General features: G+C 54.1%; 7 protein-coding genes across 7 annotated transcripts; 4 read left to right on the top strand and 3 right to left on the bottom strand.

Moving 5' to 3' along the window:
• Nucleotides 1–3034: 3034 nt before the first annotated feature.
• On the top strand, nucleotides 3035–3502 carry IUM83_03096 (putative secreted RxLR effector protein; the record flags this gene model as incomplete). Its single annotated transcript, XM_067927077.1, has 1 exon — nucleotides 3035–3502. One exon carries the CDS (start codon nucleotides 3035–3037, stop codon nucleotides 3500–3502), a length of 468 nt encoding a protein of 155 aa, XP_067784151.1.
• Nucleotides 3503–7209: 3707 nt separating this feature from the next.
• IUM83_03095 (uncharacterized protein) lies at nucleotides 7210–7578 on the bottom strand (the record flags this gene model as incomplete). Its single annotated transcript, XM_067927076.1, has 1 exon — nucleotides 7210–7578. The coding sequence occupies one exon, from the start codon at nucleotides 7576–7578 to the stop codon at nucleotides 7210–7212; it is 369 nt and encodes a 122-aa protein (XP_067784150.1).
• Nucleotides 7579–8719: 1141 nt separating this feature from the next.
• IUM83_03094 (kinesin-like protein) lies at nucleotides 8720–10805 on the top strand (the record flags this gene model as incomplete). Its single annotated transcript, XM_067927075.1, has 3 exons — nucleotides 8720–10306; nucleotides 10375–10446; nucleotides 10518–10805. 3 exons carry the CDS (start codon nucleotides 8720–8722, stop codon nucleotides 10803–10805), a joined length of 1947 nt encoding a protein of 648 aa, XP_067784149.1.
• A 142-nt stretch (nucleotides 10806–10947) lies between these two features.
• On the bottom strand, nucleotides 10948–11955 carry IUM83_03093 (PPR repeat protein; the record flags this gene model as incomplete). Its single annotated transcript, XM_067927074.1, has 2 exons — nucleotides 10948–11376; nucleotides 11488–11955. 2 exons carry the CDS (start codon nucleotides 11953–11955, stop codon nucleotides 10948–10950), a joined length of 897 nt encoding a protein of 298 aa, XP_067784055.1.
• A 3482-nt stretch (nucleotides 11956–15437) lies between these two features.
• IUM83_03092 (ATP dependent DNA ligase) lies at nucleotides 15438–16358 on the top strand (the record flags this gene model as incomplete). The annotated part of the gene is made up of 1 exon (XM_067927073.1): nucleotides 15438–16358. The coding sequence occupies one exon, from the start codon at nucleotides 15438–15440 to the stop codon at nucleotides 16356–16358; it is 921 nt and encodes a 306-aa protein (XP_067784148.1).
• Nucleotides 16359–16510: 152 nt separating this feature from the next.
• On the top strand, nucleotides 16511–18357 carry IUM83_03091 (inosine-5-monophosphate dehydrogenase; the record flags this gene model as incomplete). Its single annotated transcript, XM_067927072.1, has 3 exons — nucleotides 16511–16894; nucleotides 16963–17174; nucleotides 17283–18357. The coding sequence occupies 3 exons, from the start codon at nucleotides 16511–16513 to the stop codon at nucleotides 18355–18357; spliced, it is 1671 nt and encodes a 556-aa protein (XP_067784147.1).
• A 117-nt stretch (nucleotides 18358–18474) lies between these two features.
• IUM83_03090 (Cation Diffusion Facilitator (CDF) Family) lies at nucleotides 18475–19872 on the bottom strand (the record flags this gene model as incomplete). The annotated part of the gene is made up of 1 exon (XM_067927071.1): nucleotides 18475–19872. The coding sequence occupies one exon, from the start codon at nucleotides 19870–19872 to the stop codon at nucleotides 18475–18477; it is 1398 nt and encodes a 465-aa protein (XP_067784146.1).
• Nucleotides 19873–20324: the final 452 nt, after the last annotated feature.

Raw genomic sequence — 20324 nt, 5'->3', positions numbered from 1 at the left:
TAAACAGAGTTCTCATTCTACATCTACAATGTAGGGAAGTCGTTATTGCCTGACTGACGACCACATTTAGCGAGAATGTATGCATGCTGGCGCTAAAAAGTATTCACAGGAGTGGACGCCATGCGTGTGGTAGCCCAACAGACACCGGGTGGTAGCACAACAGACACACTCGAGCGCACGGCAAGTAGCGGTGACGCTATAAGTTAAGTAGGACAAATGTCACGAGAATTTAGACGTCTGTCACCTTGCGCTTAGCGAGTAGCGCCGTGGAACCACTGCACCTTGGCCTTGGACCAGCACATTCGCCAACTCACGTAGGTTCTAAGTGGAGCTGCTAGTCAAAACGTAGGTTGATCAGGTTATGATTTCCGGAATTGGTGGTATTCACCACCTGATTTGACTGAAGCTTACTATGATCGCGTCCCTCCGGAAAATCGTAGGGGGCAGGAGCCTACGAGTAACCGCCACTCATATTGGTAAAAACATTACATGGCAGGAGAAGTTGTGCTACTAGCATTATGCTAGCAAGTGCTATCGTCATGCTGGAGGCGCGTTATGCGAATAGATAGTGACATGCGATGCTATACTACGATTGGGTTCGCCTGCCAAATTATGCTCGCGCCAGTCTCAATTAAATGTATTCCGTTAAAACACGTACGAGATGCGAGCGCCCTTGAGAGCACAAATTCACTGTACGGGATGTGAACGCTCTTGCAAGCGGAAATTCACGGTGGATAGAGCCCGATAGTGCACTACGATAATAATAGACGCAGACAGCAACGATGTTTGAAATATGGTGATAATATCGCACTGTTTCTCGGGGATGGATTCAAGGAGGACACCTGAGTGTTCTAGCAACGATGCTCGCTTCACAACAACAACAAAATAAAATCTATGATGTTCTACTCTCATACGAAATAATAGGGCAGAAATTATCACTACTCAGTGGATATGTGCAGCGGCAACTATGAGACGTGCAACTCGACGTGCAACTTATATAACACCTACGGCAGATCGGCATAGGCGAACAACTCGCAGGGTTCAGGCGCCAATCCGCACCGAGGACCACTGCACGACAGCGTCCAAGCAGAACTCGCCAAGTTTCGCGCTGCCTGTTCGCTTCCTAGATTTTATATGTTGCGGCCAACGACGCTTGTACTCGGACATCAAACCCCGCTGCCCGAGTTTATCATGTACCCGACGGCTATGGCAAATTCGCATTTTTACCAAGCGATGGCGCGGTTTGTTGCGCAACTAACGTTGAGGAAGCCTGGAACGCTGTTGTGCATCCGTAAATGCCATACTTCTGTAACAGCATCGCGCGTGGACTAATTGAGCGCAGTTACCAGCTCGAAATCTGAACAGAGTGCTCATTTTACATCTAGAATGTAGGGAAGTCGTTATTGCCTGACCGACGATCATATTTAGCGAGAATGTATGCATGCTGGCGCTAATAAGTATTCACAGGAGTGGACGCCATGCGTGTGGTAGCACAACAGACACCGGGTGGTAGCCCAACAGACACCGGGTGGTAGCACAACAGACACACTCGAGCGCACGGCAAGGTAGCGGCGACGCTATAAATTTGCTGTACTATTACCGCGTGCTATTATAATATGTGCACGACAGAGCACCTTGATTCAATATTAGCCAATAGTAGAGAGCCCTCCAGCCGTTCCGGTTGGTATTGACGGCTGCTGCGCAAGACACAGAGTTACTACCGTTTGTAGTCTAAAAGATGGGACTTCTGTAGATTGGCGATTGAAGCTACTTTTTAAACTATGTTTTAGCTGTAATCTTTACCTGATCATATACGGTTTAGAAGCCACGTCATCGGGTTACGTACATTGTATTGGTTAATATCGTCTGCTACTTAATTATTATTGGCTATGGTACAGGTTCGTTGGGACTTGTAGCAAGTGGGCGGTACTGAAAGAGTTAAGCCTGCAGGGGTCGATGGACTTGTGCATTCAGGATACAGGAGGCAACATGTTCAAGCCTCACTGAAGCTTCAGCGGGAGGGAAGACTGCCTCTGAGCCTTCAGTGCTCCCCCAAAACAGCCGTAATTGTGTCGCAGAATTACAGGGAGCAGACTACTCACCATAGTTAAATCAAATACAGTTTGAGGACATCATTTTTGAGACAAAAAAAAGAGTGGGATAGGACATCAATTTTGAGACGGAGTAGTACAAATTACTACGTATCGTTTTTGTTCACAGCCCTGATTTACAGAGCTATACGGAGTGACAAAACACCGGTTTTCACAATAGAAGTATCTGATGATAAAAACGTTACTTGGTCGGGCCACCGACCGGTTAGTAGGACCTGTTAGTGATTGCACAAATATAGGCTGTTTGCAAATTGTACCATATTGTTTAGCAAAAAAACACTAGCATATTGGTGGAACTAGGTGGATTTATCCTAAGGATAGAGAGGATATGGACATGTTGGTGGAAGAAGAAACGTCAATGTTGGGGTGGTGCGTGAGGATTTTCATCACCAATACGGGCGCCCACCAGCCGTCCTACATCTACCGCCTGCTTGCATGTTTGTAAATCAATTTTGCTGTGCTATATGGGGGTGCTCAGTATGTTCTTATATAACAGGTCTATCAAGTTTTCAAGCAAATACTATTTAATTATAAGTATCCAACGTTAGTTTGGGTTACCGAAAACCTGACAGTGTTTACGTGTTGCATTGAGGCCGTGACGTTGCGGTGAACCGTGGTTTACGGTATAATTGTTTACGTTCACTCGGCGTCTTGCGTCCCATAGACGCTACAGCAAACATAACCGTGTTGGTGAGTTGAACTCCCAAAGCCGGCGCCACCAATTGTACTTAATCCGTAATACCTGCATCTATCCGGATAAGAGCTATCACAGGATGTGAGTCGACAGTGCGACACCTGTGACTATGGTATCCACTCGAACGAACGAGGTGGTGTTGCTCCAACCGCTCCAGCATTTCAGCTCTCACTTCGCAATTCGAGCCTCAAGCCTCAAGCTACCAACCACTTCACTGCCCGATCTCGCCATGCGTCCGAGCCTCATCCTCATCGCGGTCGTGGCCACTCTCGTCGCTACCTGCTCCGGTGTATCGGCGTCGGAGCCGAGCCCACTCTCGAGAATGGACGCGGTCGACATTACCCCTGTGAAGACCTCCAGGTTCCTGAGAAAAGTCAAGGTGCAGGAAGAAGGCGAAGAGCGCCTCACCCTGGAAAAGATCGACGACATATTGGCAAGATTAGGAGTGACCGAAGCCAACATGCTGGCTACTCTGAACAAGTTCGACGACGAGATCTTGAGGAAAATTAACAACATCAATGGTGCCGAAGCGAGGATCCAGCGGTGGAAAGAGGCTGAGTGGAATCCAACCTACGTTGCCACCATGTTGAGAAGGGATTACCCCACGCTCTCTCCTAATGGCCCAGAGTGGAAGACCTGGAAGCTGTACGCTGCGCAGTACCTGAGGCAGTACCACTCGCTCAACCCGACGGTGTGAGAGGCTCCGTCAAGGTAGGGCTGCGTAGACCACTCCTCCCTTCTCCTTTGCTTTGACAATACAAAGGACGTTTTGCCGAAATGCGTTCTGTTGAATTGCTACGTTCGTATGTGCCGGGTGCTTGAACTTCCTACATGCTGCATCATAGTTGATTTTTGATGACCGCTAACAGGTACTTATTAGAAGTATTTGATGATAAAAATGCTACTTGATATTTCCACGCCAACAGGTCGACGTGCATCAAAGCCGCCAGCAATGCCAGCGCCTCGCGCACGTAGCTGTAAATTGTCATGAACTCGGCGTAGTCGCTGTAGACCAACGCTATCCGTCGCTGAATTTCAGAGACCCATTGGGCTCCAGAACAAATGTGGTTTGTGGTTTGCAGCCAGGAACGGCCAACGTATTTTACTACTTCACCATCCTATCAAGCCTGATGTGTATCTAGACGAATCTTACGTCAACGAAGTATAATTTACGAGTAGTGGAGTACTTAGTCACGTTGTTCCGATGGGTTGCTTAGGGTGTCGGCACCCTCCAGTGCTGACGTCCCCGTTCAACAACCGAGTAAGCTCACCTGACTACAACGGGCATCTACTGTATTGTAAGAAATACTCGACCTCGATGACCTGCGTAGGCCAGTTTCGTTCTTTTTCCTGGCACTGAGGATATGTTACATGTTTTCTTGATCTCCACATTGATAGAAGTCGGCTTCTTGAAACCAAGGGAGCAATACCTGAAAGCGAAATGGATTGTGTATATTTGCTGAAGCTCGCTCAGATAGATGCGGGCGCTTTCCGCACACGCGTGGTGGATGGAACAACACCTGACCGTCGCCAAACTGCAGGTTTGAGATTTGATCTTGAATATACACTATCTCGCGCATACGTACATTCGTGCCAAGCACCAGTACCAATCCTTCAGCCTTTTTAAACCACAGATTTCTAGTTCAAGATGGCTTCAGCGCGGAGACTGTCAGCCAGCTTCTTTTCCAACTCGACGTCGCGCATTCTGGCCTTGTACTCCCGGTGAAGCATGTTCTCGAACGTCCCGCTATTATATTTCTTCGAAGTGAGCTTCAGGTACTCCCCTTTGTGTTTAAGCCATTTTTGAATGGCACCGAGGAGGTTCCCGCTTCTTCCTCGATGTCGTCTTCCGCTGCGTTTTTCTCCACTTTGCGCAGCATTCGGTCGCCGTTCTCTTCGAGGGAGTGCGCGATGTCCAGTAACACCACATTGTCGGTCGCGGCCTGGTTGCGGTCCTTCGTGGAGGCGAACGCACTATCGTTGGCGTGAAGGGTGGCGCCAATGACAACCGCGACGAAGTAGGTGAGGCGCATTCCGATTGACTGACGACTTGTGCTGCTGTGGGGTTTGCCGAGCAAATAGCAGAATGAAATTCGTGGTGCTCGTTCGTTTCAAAGTGCAGGACTACATTATTAAAATAGTGTAGTCCTGCACTTTGGAACGAACGAGCACCACGAATTTCATTAAATTGACTTAAAAGTCACGTTCGTTAACCCTTTTAATGAAGGGTCACGTATTAACTTCTGTTCCGGCACATCCCGATCCTACGAAATGGTTTGGCGGAATCCGTACATACAGTACTCAATTGAAGTGCATTGATTATCCCGCCTTTGGACCGATTATATGGTAGTGTCGAGTGTACATAATACACTCGGGATGCCGAACTGCTCGGTGGTACCTTATTTAATAGGTGTTATTAGATTGGTCGATGGTGGGTATGTCGAATCGAAGGTAGCGAGTTGAGCTGTCCCGTACTTCCTCCTTGTTCACGGACCATGCTACTCCAGAGCTTCTACAAACGCCATCCACCGCCGTTCTCTTCGGTAACAGACCCCATCAATGGTTTTATTAGAATCTACGACACTGAAGTCTGCTAACGGAAGCATCAAGCAAAATCATTGGTGACATTTGGTTATAATTGTGTTTTACGCCTAAGAAACTGTAGAACGCAAGTTTGTGAAACAGGATATTAAGGCGTGTTCACTTGGGCAGATAATAACAGGCTTGGGGTATAACCGGCTGCTTCAGTTGCAAAATAGCAATTTAACCGTAAACATGAAAGTCGAACACAAACACAGGTATGCGCAAAGAGCTGCTTTTATCCCTATAAGCTATATCCATGGAAATGGGGACATCAATATGTTGTGATACCTTCGCTAGTGGAGGTAAGGCCCGAAAGCAACACTAAAAGCAGTGACACTATAGTGAATGCTGTAAGAAAAGGCTTTAATAAAGCAAGCAATTATAACATGTAATCTGGGGTTTCTTGCCTAATTTGATGACTTCGTGTGGTGTCGTGGCATAAGCATGTCTGCATTGATATCTGGTCGCAGATGGAATCCAACTCACGTTTTATACATGTATGTTTCAACTTGGACCATGTGGATGCTCGTCACAGCGTAGTCGCGTTATCTCTGCGTGCAGATATGCAGAAGGCGATGGCGCGACTCCGAACTTGCTCAAGTAGATTTCCTCTTCTTCCTCCTTCAGTATGTTAATGTTGGGTGGGTTTGCAACAACCAGAGCCTAGACCCAAAGTCTATATAGTATACGCCTCAGGCATGATCGTCGACAATACACCAAAGCTTAGCATTTCGCATCCCTGAGTCTGTTACTACTTGGGGACAACTACATCACACTTGTTTTCTGTAGTAGTTTTTTTCCACGATATGAAACTACATATCGGTGCCACCACTTCATGAATAAATGCATACTTGGTAAGGTCTATCACATGATGTGACTCGATCGCCTCCGATGGAAGGAGGTGGTGTAGATTTATCGACAGCCAACGGTGCGGCATCAAACAACCCTGACTTCGTAATTCAAGCTCCAAGCCCAAGCCATCCGGCCACTGCATTCGGCATGCGTCTGAGCTTCATCCTCATCGCGGGCGTGACCACACTCATCACTACCTCCGACGATGTACCGGCGTCGGTGCTGAACCAACTCTCGTCAATGGGCCGGTCCAAAGTTATCCCTGCCTGCGACAGATCAAAACGTATAAAGACGTAGAAGAACGCGGCCTGACATTCGAAAGGTTGACGAAGATTGGGAGTGGCCGATGCAAACATGCAGGCTACTCTGAACAAGTTCGACGACGACATCATAAGGAATCAGTGGTGCCGAAGCGAGGATCCAGCGGTGGCAAGAGGCTGAGTGGAGTCCAATCCACGTTGCCACCATGTTTAGAAGAGATTACCCACACATTCTCTCCTAAAGGCGCGTAGTGGTAGACCTCCACTTCTCCCCCCTATAGATGGTTGTTTTGCCGACAGATTGTTGTTGCTGGTTATAGGCTATATCCAGTAACAGCAATCTGTTCGCAAAACAACCATAACTTATAGGTTGCCGACTCCATCAGTAGGATTTAAAGTATGCGGTGATGTTGGTTTTACCGGTATTGACGATCCGCCGTAGCCATCCTCCCCAAGTCCCTGGCTGTCATTAATAGTAATTTCTCGCACCATGTACGCCAACGATTTAACCAAGACGCTGAAGAGGTTTTAAACTAGTTTATTCCCGTAGGCGCTTCCACCTTGGGGATGATTTGGGTAAGCTTTGATGTTGTTAGAAATGATAAGTATGCTATCTGCATCAAGCAAGTTTATTGTCGTATACTATATGAAAGGTGGAGTTGTGGAAACAACTTCACTTCATCCGATTGTAGTTCGACACAAGCCACCATTAACGGCCAGCGGTTGTGAGTTTCGCCTTGTCGAAGATCGAGCCAGGATCGTCGGCCGTGATCTCCACCTTGCCCATGAACGGGTCCTCACTGTTCGTGAAAACCATGAACGACGACACTGCCTGGTTGAGTTTGCCTCGGTCTTCAAACGAGTAACTTCCGGACGGGGTGTTCCAGTTCGTGATTTTGTCACCTGTGCAGCGGGCGTCCTCGTAGAAGACAATCGCGCTTTGCTTTGGCAACTTCTTCCACGTCGCCCGAACCGCTCGGTCGTTCCACAATTTTTTGAGCGTGTAGCACCGCTGGATGGTGTCGATGGTGAACTTCCCATTGCTCCCGAGACTGTACAGCCACACTTCCATGCCCATGGCGGTGCTCCACAGTAGGCAAACCGTTGTCATAAACAGAAAATTTACCATGACTCGGTGGAGATTGGGACTTCTTGTGTGTTACGCAGCGAAATGAAAAGTGAATAAGCGGCGGTAAAACAGTGTACAGTTTGTTTGGTGGTGTACCGTTCGAAAACTACCACCTGCAACATGCGGCGGGGAACGTTGTTACCTCCGTCGTTCGTAGTTTCCCCCCCCCTCTTTTTAACTGTTATTGCTTGCGCAATCTGGGGTGATTGGGTTAGCTCCATGACCAACTCCGCTCTGTTGCCCAGCCGGCGTTTATCACATTTCGGTGACTGGAACCAGTTCGTTGGCACCCGGTGGTTGGCTGACTTGTATGGCCAGCATAATGTGATGCTCCTTGCCCATGCCTGCATTCGGATGTATGTTCTATTTTCCAGACCTCCCAAGGCCATCGCGAGGATGATTTTGGTGTTTACTTATCGAAAAAATATTTGAATGTCGGCGCTAATGGGAGCATAGTACTGTAAAGTTGAATGAACTGATCAAAACGGAGATCGTGCTCTGTGATCACATTTTTGCTGAAGGATAAGATAAATAAATGAGAAGCTGAGTTCAAGTTCAAACTTCTTGCTTTTTCCACGAGTGCTGTTCCCAAACCTGACGGCACATTTCTCGTACGCTGAAGCTGATGATGCCCACTAATGTCCCCTGGCCATGAGGTAACACAGTATCCCAAGTGCCACTCAATTATGGGGTCGTTTTTCTGGAGCTGTGTTTGAAATAGTCGAGTCGTTTCGTCGATTCCCCAAGTCTCACTCACATGTGTAGGTGTCCGCCCAAAGCCTCCATTTCTGCCAGTTTGGACACTGTCGAAACAATGGATGCTGGTCCTGGCAACAACAAAGCTGGTGCTCGAGCTGTGGAGCGAGTAAAAGTTTTCTGTCGCGTGAGGCCTCTGCTGCAGCGTGAACGGGACGGGTGGAGCTACGAAGAGTACTGCCAGCACTTCAGCGAAGACGGTCAGCGCTTGGATGCCAGCGATACGCAACAACCCGCCACCGATGCAACGCCAGAGAGTTCTGACGATGATCCAGCCACGTTCATCACGGAAAAGGGTCGCAGAATCGCTGGGTCTTTGACGCCATCACTGACGATGCAGCGGGATGGCCGCAGCGTCACCTTCCAGGCACCCACAGCAGCGCACGGCGAGGCTCGGCTGTTCCAGTTCGACGGCAACTTGAACGAGGCTTGCGACCAGCTAAGTGTCTACGAACGTGTAGCTGCTCCTATCGTGGAGGACGTGATGGCAGGATACAATGGCACCATCTTGGCATACGGCCAGACGGCGACAGGCAAAACCCACACGATGGTTGGGCCGGGAGACTTGGTGCACGGAGACCAACGAGGACTCATCCCACGCGCACTGGAAGACATCTTCAACCGAGCAGAGAAAACGCGGTCGCAGGCAAAGACGACCGTCGCGATGAGTTACGTACAGATATACTGCGAGCGCATCTTCGACTTGCTGGAGCCTGACACCTTGCCCAGCAACATCTTGGTGCGTGAAGACGCAGACCGCGGCGTGTATATCGACGGAGCTGCTGCGGTTCATGTCGCCAATGTTGAGGACTGCTTGAGCCTCATGGAGAAAGGTAACACGAACCGGGCCGTCTCCAGTACCGAAATGAACGCTCACTCCAGTCGTAGCCACGCCATCCTCATTCTTCGAGTTGAACGCAAGGAGTTTGCACCGCCACCGTCTTCAACCGGTGCACCGAGCGGCACAATGCAGCCCGTCATCCGACTAAGCAACCTCTACCTGGTGGATCTTGCAGGCTCAGAGCGCGTGAAGAAGGCTCGTGTGCACGGTCGTCACATCAGCGAGCTCAAAGCTATCAACCTCAGCCTTTCTGCACTCGGCAACTGCATCTCCGCGCTCAGCAAGCAGTCTCAGCAGAACCAAGCGAGTTATCACGTGCCGTACCGGGACAGCAAACTCACGCGATTGCTGCAGTCTAGTCTAGGTGGCAATGCCAAGACCGCTCTGGTAGTGACAGTCACGCCCGCTATCTCGGAAGCACCGGAGACTCTCCAGACTCTGCAGTTTGGTCAACGCGCCATGCAGGTCGCGGTTCGTGCTCACCGTTCGGCCTTGTCGGTTCTCGACTATCGCACTCTGTACGAAGAGATGCGCCAGGCACTTGACGAGGAGCAGCAACGCTCACAGCAAGCCGAGGCAGCAGCTAGTGACGAAAAAGCGCGAGCTGCTATCGCAGAAGACAAGATCACGAAGGCGCTTCTGCGGGTGCAGCACTTGGAATTCGAGCTTGAAGCAGCACAAACAGCAACCAGGCACTCAATAGGTTCGACTGCTGGCGAAGGTGACGACGTGGAGCGTATGAAGTTGGAACTTCAGCAACTGGTAGCACGTCACGCTCAGGATGTAGCACAGGTGAAGTCTGCATGCGACCGGCAAATCGAAACGTACAAGCGACTTGCGCAGGAGGCCTCACAGGAGTGGCACGAAGTCGAAGGAGAACTGGCGGGCGAGAAAACCCAAGTGCTCCACACGTTGCAGGAGCTCAAGGAGTTCAAGCTCCGCTACTTTCAGCTGGAGGAGGACACCACGGAACGCATCGCCGAACTTGTCCAGGAGGAGCGGGATCGTGAGCGGGAACGCGATGCGGCAATGTCCAAAATCGCTGTCTTGGAGAAGGAGCTGAAAGCGATACACGCGAAGGTACTTCGAATCCTGGTTGCTTGTATGCCCGACAGTGCTCTGAGTATAGTGTATCTTGATCTGAGTAGATGGCGGAGGGCGAATCCCAACGAGAAAAGCTTCAAGATCAAATCGACACCGAGTTTGTGCCCAAAGAAGCGGTACGCAGAACTCTGCAGAGGTCAAATGATCCAGTAAATAGCTTACCTTGGACGTCTCTCACCGCGCACAGATCCAGCAGATGGAGGCGTTGTACGAAGGAGCAATATCGAAGCTGCAGGCACGAGTCGGCTGTCTGGAGAGCAAGTCGCAGAATAGGAGACCTAAAACACCCAGCAACAACAGCAACAATAACACAGCCCCAGGACAGCCACAGCGCTCGCTACCCGATGTCAGGAAACCAGGAATGGTAAACAACCGCGCTGTGCCCAAGGTTGGCCGCCTTATACCAGGATCCAAAACGGGCTCCGCCTCGCGACTCGGCTCAGGTCCCAGCGTTTCTTCACGGATTCTGCAATAAACCCCCATAGTGATAAGTGCCAGTTTTCGTACGATGTCGCTCGTTGAGCCATATATTGCGTAGCAGGAGTCGGACGCTGCAACGAATAGCAACACCTCGTCGATGCGACCAGCGCTTGGTCTCGCTCCGCTCCAAAAAAGCCCTACATCCTACGGAAAGGGTTTTCGGGGTCGTCCACGTCGTCCTCCTCGGGGTCGAAGTCGTCGATAGCCTTGTACTCCTCCCACGAGTCCTCGACGAACTGCAGGAACGTGATCAGCGAGTCGGTGGACGCCGTGTCCTTCTCTGCGAGCACCAGCAGTGGGTGGAACGTCTCACTAGTGAACTCGACGCCGCGCGTCTGCCCCTGTCTCATCATGTCCGTGGCCACATCGTACTCCCTGGCCGTGACCAGCTCCAGCAGCACCGGCAGGAAGGTGCGCTCCACGGGGCACACGTCGTCGCCCGCCAGCACTTCTCTCAGGATCTCGGTGGCCTCCTCCACCCTCTTGGCGTCCAGCAGCGCCGTCAGTAGCCCGTCATAGGCCGGCAAGTCCAGCACCACGGCCTGGTTCACTGCCTCGTCGTACAACTATAAGAAATAATAGTAAAATAAAAACAAAAAACAAAAAAAAAACAGCATATCGTCACTTCCAGAGCTCGTGGAAGGCTGACAACAGCGTGAAAATCAATGGATCGTCACCTCCACTGCCTGGTCCAGCAGGCGGAAGCGCAGGCACGCGTCCAGCACGTAGATGGACGCCAGCTGCGTGTAGTCGTCGGGCTGCAGCCCCGGCGCGCGGTACACGCCGCGCAGGATCTCGAAGGCGCGCAGCGCGTGGCCGCGGCTCTTGCGCTGCCTGGCCAGCAGCAGCGCCAGCCTCTGCAGCAGCTGCGGCTGCGCGGGCGCCTGCAGCTGCGCCAGCAGGTCCAGCGCCTGCGCGGGGCGGCGCTGCGCGATGGAGCGCTCCAGCAGCGCCAGCGCGTCGGCGTCTTGGGCGTCTTGGGCGGCTTGGGCGGCTTGGGCGGCGGCGCTGCTCTTGGGGGCGGCGGCCACGGCGGCGGATGACAGTTGGCGAGCGGGAGGGCAGCGCAGCGAGAGGCCGCGCGTGGAGGCGGCGGGACGACGCAGCGCCGACGCCACCGAGCGCAGCAGCTGTGCACCCGTCATGTTGATTGTCGAATGGGAATGGTGGAGGGTGGTAAGGACGGTTAGTGGGAAAGTTAGGGCGTGGTCAGCGTTTTGGTGGTGCAGTTGACTGGGATAAGTCGGGACGACTACGACGTCGATGTCTTCGGTGTGTGGTTGGGGTTGCTGCTGGATCGTTCGCTCACTTGGAAACCTGCTTTCTGCGCCAAGTTTGAACTCCGGGTGCTATGGTCGGCAGCTCTTTAGGTGGATATGCGACCTCGGCTGGTCACGTGACTTCGCTACTCATGTTCAGACGCATATTCTGGCACGCGATTACAATTGGACTGACGATGAAATCGCGTTTATTTGCCGGCTCGTAGAGCTGCAGTCAAGAGCAAGGTGTCGCCAACACTTTTGGAATATCCGAGCTCTCGATCCCGCTTCCAAGTACTGCGTTGAGCTGACTGACAAGATGGAGAGATTTTCGGTGCCAAGTGAGCTCGATCCAGAGTTTGAAGGGAGACTCATCGTCGATATTCTCAGCCAACGCCAGTACATTCTTACGACGAAAACGAAAACTGCCCTGGAATTTAAAACCGAGTCTGTGAGTGCATCTATCCCAGCTGTCGAAGAATCTGTGAAATATGCCCTCCACATACAGACTGTGATGGCGCATGTTCAAAATCAGCTAGCTCAAGAAAAGGTTAGTGGAATGCGGCAACGAATTCAAAATATACTGGAAGGGCACGCTGAAGTACCTTTTTACCAGCAAGAACTTCGGGGGCAAGAAAGGAAAGTGAAGGCACTTGCCGCGGAAGTTTCGACGACTAATGATCGGCTGCAGCAAGCACTTTTAGCACTTTCAGAGCAAGAAAACAAAATTAAAGTGCTCAAGGCAGAGGTTTCAAAGGCGAACCAAGTGCAGCAGATTTTTAAAGCACAGCTCAAGGGAAACGTCTCTGAAATCGCGCACCTTAAACAAGTAGTCAGCGATCAAGCCAGGAAGCTTACTGCCGTCGAGGTAGGAGCCACTGTATCCAACACGCGGGCACGCTTTGCACAAGTTCTGGACGAGATTACAAGGAAGAATTTCGGGGCAGTCCTCGTGCAAATCGCGTTGACGCGTCAGGAGGGTAAGGCAGCGACCCTGAATTTCGGCGCAGTGTTCGTCGAGATGAAAAAGCGTGGGTTTTTTCGTGTACTGGAAGAGATTGCTGTCGCAAAGCAAGAAGCCAAGACTGCTGAACTGGCCAAGCGTCTGCAACTCCTTCGAATGGAGGCCCAAGAAGCTGGCATTGACCTTGGACCCATTGGCATGGTGCCAGGGGTCATGCCGCAAGTGGTCCCAGTTCCGGGTGACATCTAGCAATTTTCGGATAGCATTCCAATGACGATATGGAACCGTGAATGACCTCACCTCTGATACGTAGTCCCACTTGGCACGTTGAATTAATAATTACTAGCATAATGGACAATAATTACTCGAACGAACTTACTTTGCCAAGACTCATGTGTCTGTTTCTTATGTCATGTGCTGGTGCGTTTTGTGAGTGATGGTCTCTTTGCGCATGGTATACCGCGAGCACAACACAATTCGCTACCAAGCACTAGAGCCCACGACAGGTATGGGTGACCTGGACCGAGTTCAGCGGTATCGTGGGTGTTTGGCGCTGCGATTTGGGGCCAACTCTACAGTGAAACGGGAGATCAGAAGAATTTTGGGTCTCCCCAACAACCAGCAGCGTCGCTTTGCCATGCTTCCCGAGGACGAGTGGCATATGACGCTGGTAACCAAGGAAGAGCTACGAGGATTGAGTGCTGACGCCGTACAAGAAGCGGTTAACGTGTTATCCACTCGCTGCTTCGCGATCGGATTGGGCGGAGGAGGAGGGGCGACGGCAAACCTGGATCCAAGCGGAGTGTACTTCATCGTCTGCGTGTGGCCAAAAGCACAGGCTTTTCGAGCCAAGTACGGCCTACCGCCGAAGGATTTCCATGTGTCTGTGTCGACTACCAACCGTCATGATATCGACAAGACAAGTGATGCATTACTCGACGAGGCATGCGTGAAATTGCTGGACAAGTATTATCTGGAAGCACTGAGCCGCCAAGTTATGCTGGAGCAGAAACTCGAACGCGCAGTGGAGATCGGCACACTACTGTGCACTCGGTTTGGTGACGGGACGACGCTTGGTTGGGTGCGACTTGCTGATGCAGCATTACTTGCAGGCCGCCCGAAGCTCGCAATGCTCGGGTATGGCCACTTGATAAAGCGGATGATCAGCGGTTTGCTTGAAGGCGAGGGTATCGGCCGGGGATCACCACTGTGGAAACATTGCTGCAAACAGATTTCAAAATGTGCGGATACGACGGAGTGGGGTCCAGTGTTTGTCGACGGAGAGATTGATCAAGTGCCTCCAGGCTTGCGTAGAGTTCTGTGTGCGCCATGGGGTATCGCGACGTGGATGGTAATACGCGATAGCGCTCGTAGCACCTCCTCGCTTTCGTATCCTTCGCGCGAACGATTCACCACGCCTTACGCTGCAGTGGGAGACTGTCTCGCTGGGTCACCGACGCAGTACACGCTTCCCCGGTTCTTCCGGTGGATCGTACCTTTCCAACTGGCAGCGATGTCCACGCCTCGGAATCGAGACGACATTCGTTGCCTCTGCGGCTCGCTGCACGTCCGACACATTGTCACTCTGACAGAAGAGGAGCCGCTGCCAGCAGCGTGGTTTGAGGGGCTGCCCAATATCAAAAACACATTCCTCCCTGTGGCAAATTACCACGCGCCGAGCACCCCACAGATCGACATGTTCATGCGGCTCTGTTGTACTTCGTCACCAGCAGAAACCCCGGTGCTCGTTCATTGTGGTGGAGGAAAGGGGCGTGCAGGTACGATGATTGCATGCTACCTCGTGGCTTTCGGCTTTGCTCCACCACCACCAGAACTCGTACACAGCAAAACTGGTTCAAACGACGGGTGGTTTCAGCCTGCGATGACAGCGACGGAGGCAATTCAAGCTCTGCGAGCAATGCGTCCGGGAAGCGTTGAGACAAAAGAGCAGGAAGAGGCCGTGAGTACATACTGTTCGCTTCTTTGGAAACGACGAGGTGTATTCCCGCCAGAGACTGCTCAGCCACTACCGAGTCGTCCCGAGATCACCGGCAAACCAGTTGAGACAACGGACCTGCTTGTGCTTTGTGGAATTCCCGGGTCAGGCAAAAGCTCTTTCCGCAGAGCGTTGGCTAAGCGCAACATCGCCTCACGTGTAGCACCCAGCACAGTTCGGGCGAACAACGCTCTTTACCAGCCTTGGACAGAAATTCACAGCGACGAAGTTGGTCGCAAGGGCTGCGAGAGGAGTATCGGCCAGGGAAGTCTCCGTCGGGCCATTCTTGACCGATGCAATGGTATCGCCGCAGACCGTAAAACATTCTTGAGTCTTGCTACTACATGGAGTCACCATGCGACTGCCGTAGTCTTCGACATCCCGACGAAGCTGTGCGAAGCTCGAGCGATGCAGCGCGCCGACCACCCCACGTTGCCACCTGGCCGTCGTGTAGAATTCGCAGTGCGGCAGCACTCCAGTACATTCGAGTACCCCAACTTGGCTGAAGGTTTCCAGACGATAGTTCGCATCACATCTGTGGAGGCCGCACTCGAGTTGGCGGATCTGCTGTCACCTCCGTTGCCGCTGCTCAAGTTCCCGCGAACGGCTCACCTCCTCGACCTGGGCGCTGCAACAAGCGACGACTTGGTCACGGACATCAACTGCATATCCCTCCCAGCAGATGAAGAGACTACCATCGCCATCACGGAGAAGGTGGACGGCGCTAACATGGGCATCTCCCTGTCCGCGGACGGAGCTCTCGTCGTGCAGAACCGCTCGCACGTCGTCAACTCCGAGACGCACCGGCAGTTCCGAGCGCTCGACGAGTTCTTGAGCGCGCACCGTGCTGTGCTGTACGACATCTTGCACCGGGATCCGCTGTTCCCCGGTCGGTTCATCCTGTACGGCGAGTGGTTGGCGGCGACGCACTCCATCGCTTACTCGCGACTGGGGAGTCTGTTCTACGCCTTCGACCTGTTCGACCGCGAGACCGGCACGTTCTGGGACCGGTCGTCTCTCGCCGAGCTGCTGGCAATAGCCTCTGCCTCCTGCAACGACAGCAACGCCATCCAACTCGTGCCCAAGCTGTGGGAAGGCCGCGTGCCGCCTCCTCGAGGCGACCTGGTCGCGATGGCTCAGCACTTCCCCTCGCAGTTTTACGACGGCCCAATAGAGGGCATCTACGTGAAGTGGGAGCGCCACGGCCGCGTGAAGGAGCGCGGTAAGGTCGTGCGCAGCGACTTCCTCGCCGGCGACGCCCACTGGAGCCAACGCCCCGCGGGCATCCGCTTCAACTCGATGTTGAAGTTAAATAGCCTCGACTCATAACCGGTACATAACGTCGTTGTCGTTGTTTAACAAGTAAACGAATGGTACACTGTACCCCATTACCCATCAACTGCCCGTCGCCGATCCTCACTCACTATCGAATTCCAGACCCAAGCCAGACCAGACCCAAGCGAGACCAGACCCAGGTCAAGATGCTCACGCGCGTGCTCCGCGCTCGCGGCGCCTTCGTGCGCGCGTCCTCCAGCGCTCTGGCCGTGTCCTCCGCCCCCGCGCGCGTCTCGGCCGTGCGTCGCCAGCTGCTGGCGGCCTCCTGCGCGCGCTGGAACTCGTCGGCGTCCACGTCTTCGGTCGTTGCTGCCGCCGCCAAGGAATCAGACGCCGCCGCTGCGTCGGTATCAGAATCAGACGCGGCAGTATCAGACCCGGCGGACAGCGTGAAGATCGACCTGGGCACCGTCGGCGCGGAGGACGCCAAGGTGCTGACGATCGCCGACGTGCTGAACGCGCGCGAGCAGGAGCTGGCCACCGACAAGGCGCTGTTCGACTTCGAGGAGTGGGAGAGCATCGCCGGCACGGTGAGGCTCAGGCTCATGCTCTGGAGCTGGGGAGGGAGGGGGCTGTGGACTGATGTTGTGGGCTGCAGGAGACGGTGCACGACGCCGTGCTGACCATGGTGGAGCGCAACATCGGCTCGCTCATCGTGACGGAGGCCCAGGAGGGGATCGTGGGCATCGTCACGGAGAGGGACATCCTGAAGAAGACCTCGCCCCGCACGGTGCTGGGCGAGGAGAAGTTCGTGCACGACGTCATGTCCTCGCACATCATGTGCATCCACCCCACCACCACGGTCATCGAGTAGGTGGAATTCTGGCAGTTGGGGGTGGTGCTGTGGTAGTGTAGTGGTGGTGGGAGGGAGGGGGGTGTAATTGGAGCTGATGAGGTGGCTTGTTTTGGTGCCTGTAGTGCGCTGGCGACCATGACGAAGGAGAACATCCGGCACTTGGCGGTGGTGAACGGCGACATGACCAGCGCCGTCAAGAGAGGATCCGTGCAGGAGGAGGACATGCGCTGCGTGCTGTCGATCACGGATATCGTCCGTGCCTACGCGGAGTTTGAGGCCTCGAAGAACCCGGCGGTGCCGCAGGAAGTTACTGCTGTGGACGCGACGGAGACGGCGAAGGGGGGCAATGACAAGGTTCAGGAGACCAAGCCTGCTGAGGCTGCAGCTGCGCCGACGGAGACGGCGACTGAAACCGCCAAGACAGAGACGACAGAGGCAGCTCCTGATGCGGCCGCAGCTGCGACCCCCGCGACTCCGGTTGTCACTGCGGCGACGCTGCTGAAGAAGAAGCACAAGAACATCAAGCTGATCCTGAACACGCGCCCGGAAGACAATGTCACCGTGGCCGAAGCTGTGGAGGAGATGGCCAAGCGTGACTTCGGCGCCGTTCTGGTGGTGGACAAGGAGCAGCGTGTGCTGGGTATTTTCACGGAGCGTGACTACATCCGCAAGGTGCTGTTCGAGCTGAAGGACCCGACGAAGCTGCTCGTGACGGACGTGATGTCGCCTGTGGGCTCGGTGCTTCAGATTGAGGACCCGCTGGAGAAGTGCTGGGACTTGGCAGCCACGTCCAACTGCCGCCACTTCCCCGTGATCGGTGTCATGCGCCAGGACCGCGAGAAGGAGCTTGCCGGCATCCTGTCCATCAAGGATATCGTGCGCGAGATCTCGAAGGACCACCACGCCACGCCTGGTTTCCGCCTGATGGAATTTCTGAAGTCTAAGATGAAGCCCGAGACGAAGGTTGAGCCGGCACCTGAGGCTAAGGTGGAAGCTGCGGCAGAATCGAAGCCGGAGGCAGCTTCCGCCCTGGCGACGGATGCCAAGGACGCGAAGGTTGCTGCGCCTGCAGATGCCACCGCAGCCCCAGTCAAAGAGGCGAAGAAGTCCGAGACTCCCGTGAAGGCTGCTAGTACGGACGCTGAGCCTGCAAAGTCTGTGGAGGAACCTCAGACTGCCACACCTGTGAAGCTTTAGACACGCAGACGCAGGTATGTAGCTCCGGTAGACATCTAGCTCCTAGAAAACGAACTGCTAGCAGCACGACAAGGTACAGAATCTTGCAATTAAATAACATTGCTGCTAACTAATCATCTAGTCGAATGTGCCTGGAAGACGGTCCAACGCGGCCTTCCTCGTTCCTGCTCGGGGCACGGACATCTTGCTTTCTGCCTCGGACGCGCCACCAGAGTACGTGGTCCAGTTGCAGTAGAGGTCCTCGTTCCAGTCACGGTCCGTCGGGTCCTCCACTTGCACCGTTTGACGGCGCACGCCTAGCGTTCCCAGCACGCGCTGCGTAGCTCGAAGAGCAGCACGAGGTTCACCGTTCGGCAGAATGTGCACGCTGGCAGCGAAGTTGCCCTCGGTGAGCATCCAAATGTGCAAGTCGTGCACGTCGTAGACACACGGCAGTGCACGAATCCGCTTCTCCACAACACGCAGGTCCAACGCAGGCGGAGCTCCCTCCATCAGAATGTGCACACTGCGCGTGAGCACGCCGACCGTCGTTCCGAGCACTAAGAACGAGAACAGGATCGTGGTGATCGGGTCCGCCATCTGCCACGACGGGTTGTACCAGATGAGTCCTCCAGCAATGCACACTCCAAGACTCTGTACGAAATCTCCCAACGCATGGATATACGCCGCGCGGACGTTGATGTTCTCAAACACCGACGACTTCGGCGCCAGTCCCTCGGACGCGCAATTATCCGGCTCCTCCACCTCGTCAATCAGCGCCATGGCGGACATGGGCGTCCGCACCAAATCCTGCATGCTGGGGCTCTGCTCCACGCCGGTCTTCTCGTCGTGGCAGTGTCCGTGGCTGTGTCCATGTCCGTGGCTGTGGCCGTGTCCATGGCTGTGTCCATGGCCGTGACTGTGTCCATGACCATGACCCAGAATCCGCATCAGCACCAAGTTGATCCCCAGGCCGAACACCGCCACCAGGAACATGGCCTTCCCGTCCACCGTCTCCTTCGCGTCAGGGCGTCCCTGGTCGATGATCCTCCTCACCGCCGTGAACATGAGGCCAATAGCCAGCACCCAAATGAGCATCAGGCTCAGCAGCGCGCCGATCACTTCCGCGCGATGGTAGCCGAAGGGCATGGAGGCCGACGCTGGCAGCTGCCCCAGGTACATGGCGAAGAGCGACACGAGGAAGCCCGCCACGTCCGAGAGCAGGTGCGCCGCGTCCGTCATGATGGCCAGGCTGTCGGCGTAGTAGCCGCCCGCGAACTGCACGCACATGAAGACGAAGGAGCAGAGGCAGGCCAGCTGCAGCTTCCTCGTGGCGGTGTGGGCGCCGTCCTCCTCGTGCTCGTGCTCGTGCTCGTGCTTGTCCTCGAGCTGGTCCAGCGCCACCACGTGGTCGTGCGTGGCGGGGCCCTGCAGCTCCTCCACGTCCGCGGACGCGTCCACCGTGATGCTGAGCTTGGGCAGCGGCGTGCGCTGCGGCTTCGCGCCGGGCTCCGACGGCTGCGCTGCTGGACCCATGACGCGCAGGAGAGGGAGCTCGAGTCGGCGTAGCTTGCCACGCGTGCAGCCCTGGAGGAAGTGGGAATGGAGCTCCCGGACGCGCCGACGGCGGGAGAGCGAGGACAGATTGGCAGCCGTGGCGTCGCTTAATCGTGGGGCTTGGCCAGCTGGGGAGCTCCGATAACGTTTCTGAAGGGGCGATAGAGTGTGGAAGGAGGTTTTGTATGTGAAAAGAGGAGTGGTTGACCGTTTCTGGATACTATCGCTGAATATATTAATGTATGGAGGGAAACATGGACGATTTAACGCAGTTGACGGGCAATGGGACAGCTCCGGGAGCTGTCGGACAGCTGCTCCCTGCTGGGATGGTCACATGCGAACAGCACGGCGCGCACATGCCTCGGAGGATCGCGGCAGTTGCTGCGGCGGCGCCGAGGTCGTTGACGCCGAGTCGTCGTGTCGGCGGTGTA

Source organism: Phytophthora cinnamomi (genome assembly GCF_018691715.1).
Source record: "Phytophthora cinnamomi strain GKB4 chromosome Unknown Contig92, whole genome shotgun sequence".
In the NCBI taxonomy this organism is placed as follows: domain Eukaryota; phylum Oomycota; class Peronosporomycetes; order Peronosporales; family Peronosporaceae; genus Phytophthora; species Phytophthora cinnamomi.
Note: the sequence above shows the minus strand (reverse complement) of the source record. Positions and strands in the feature narration are given on the sequence as shown.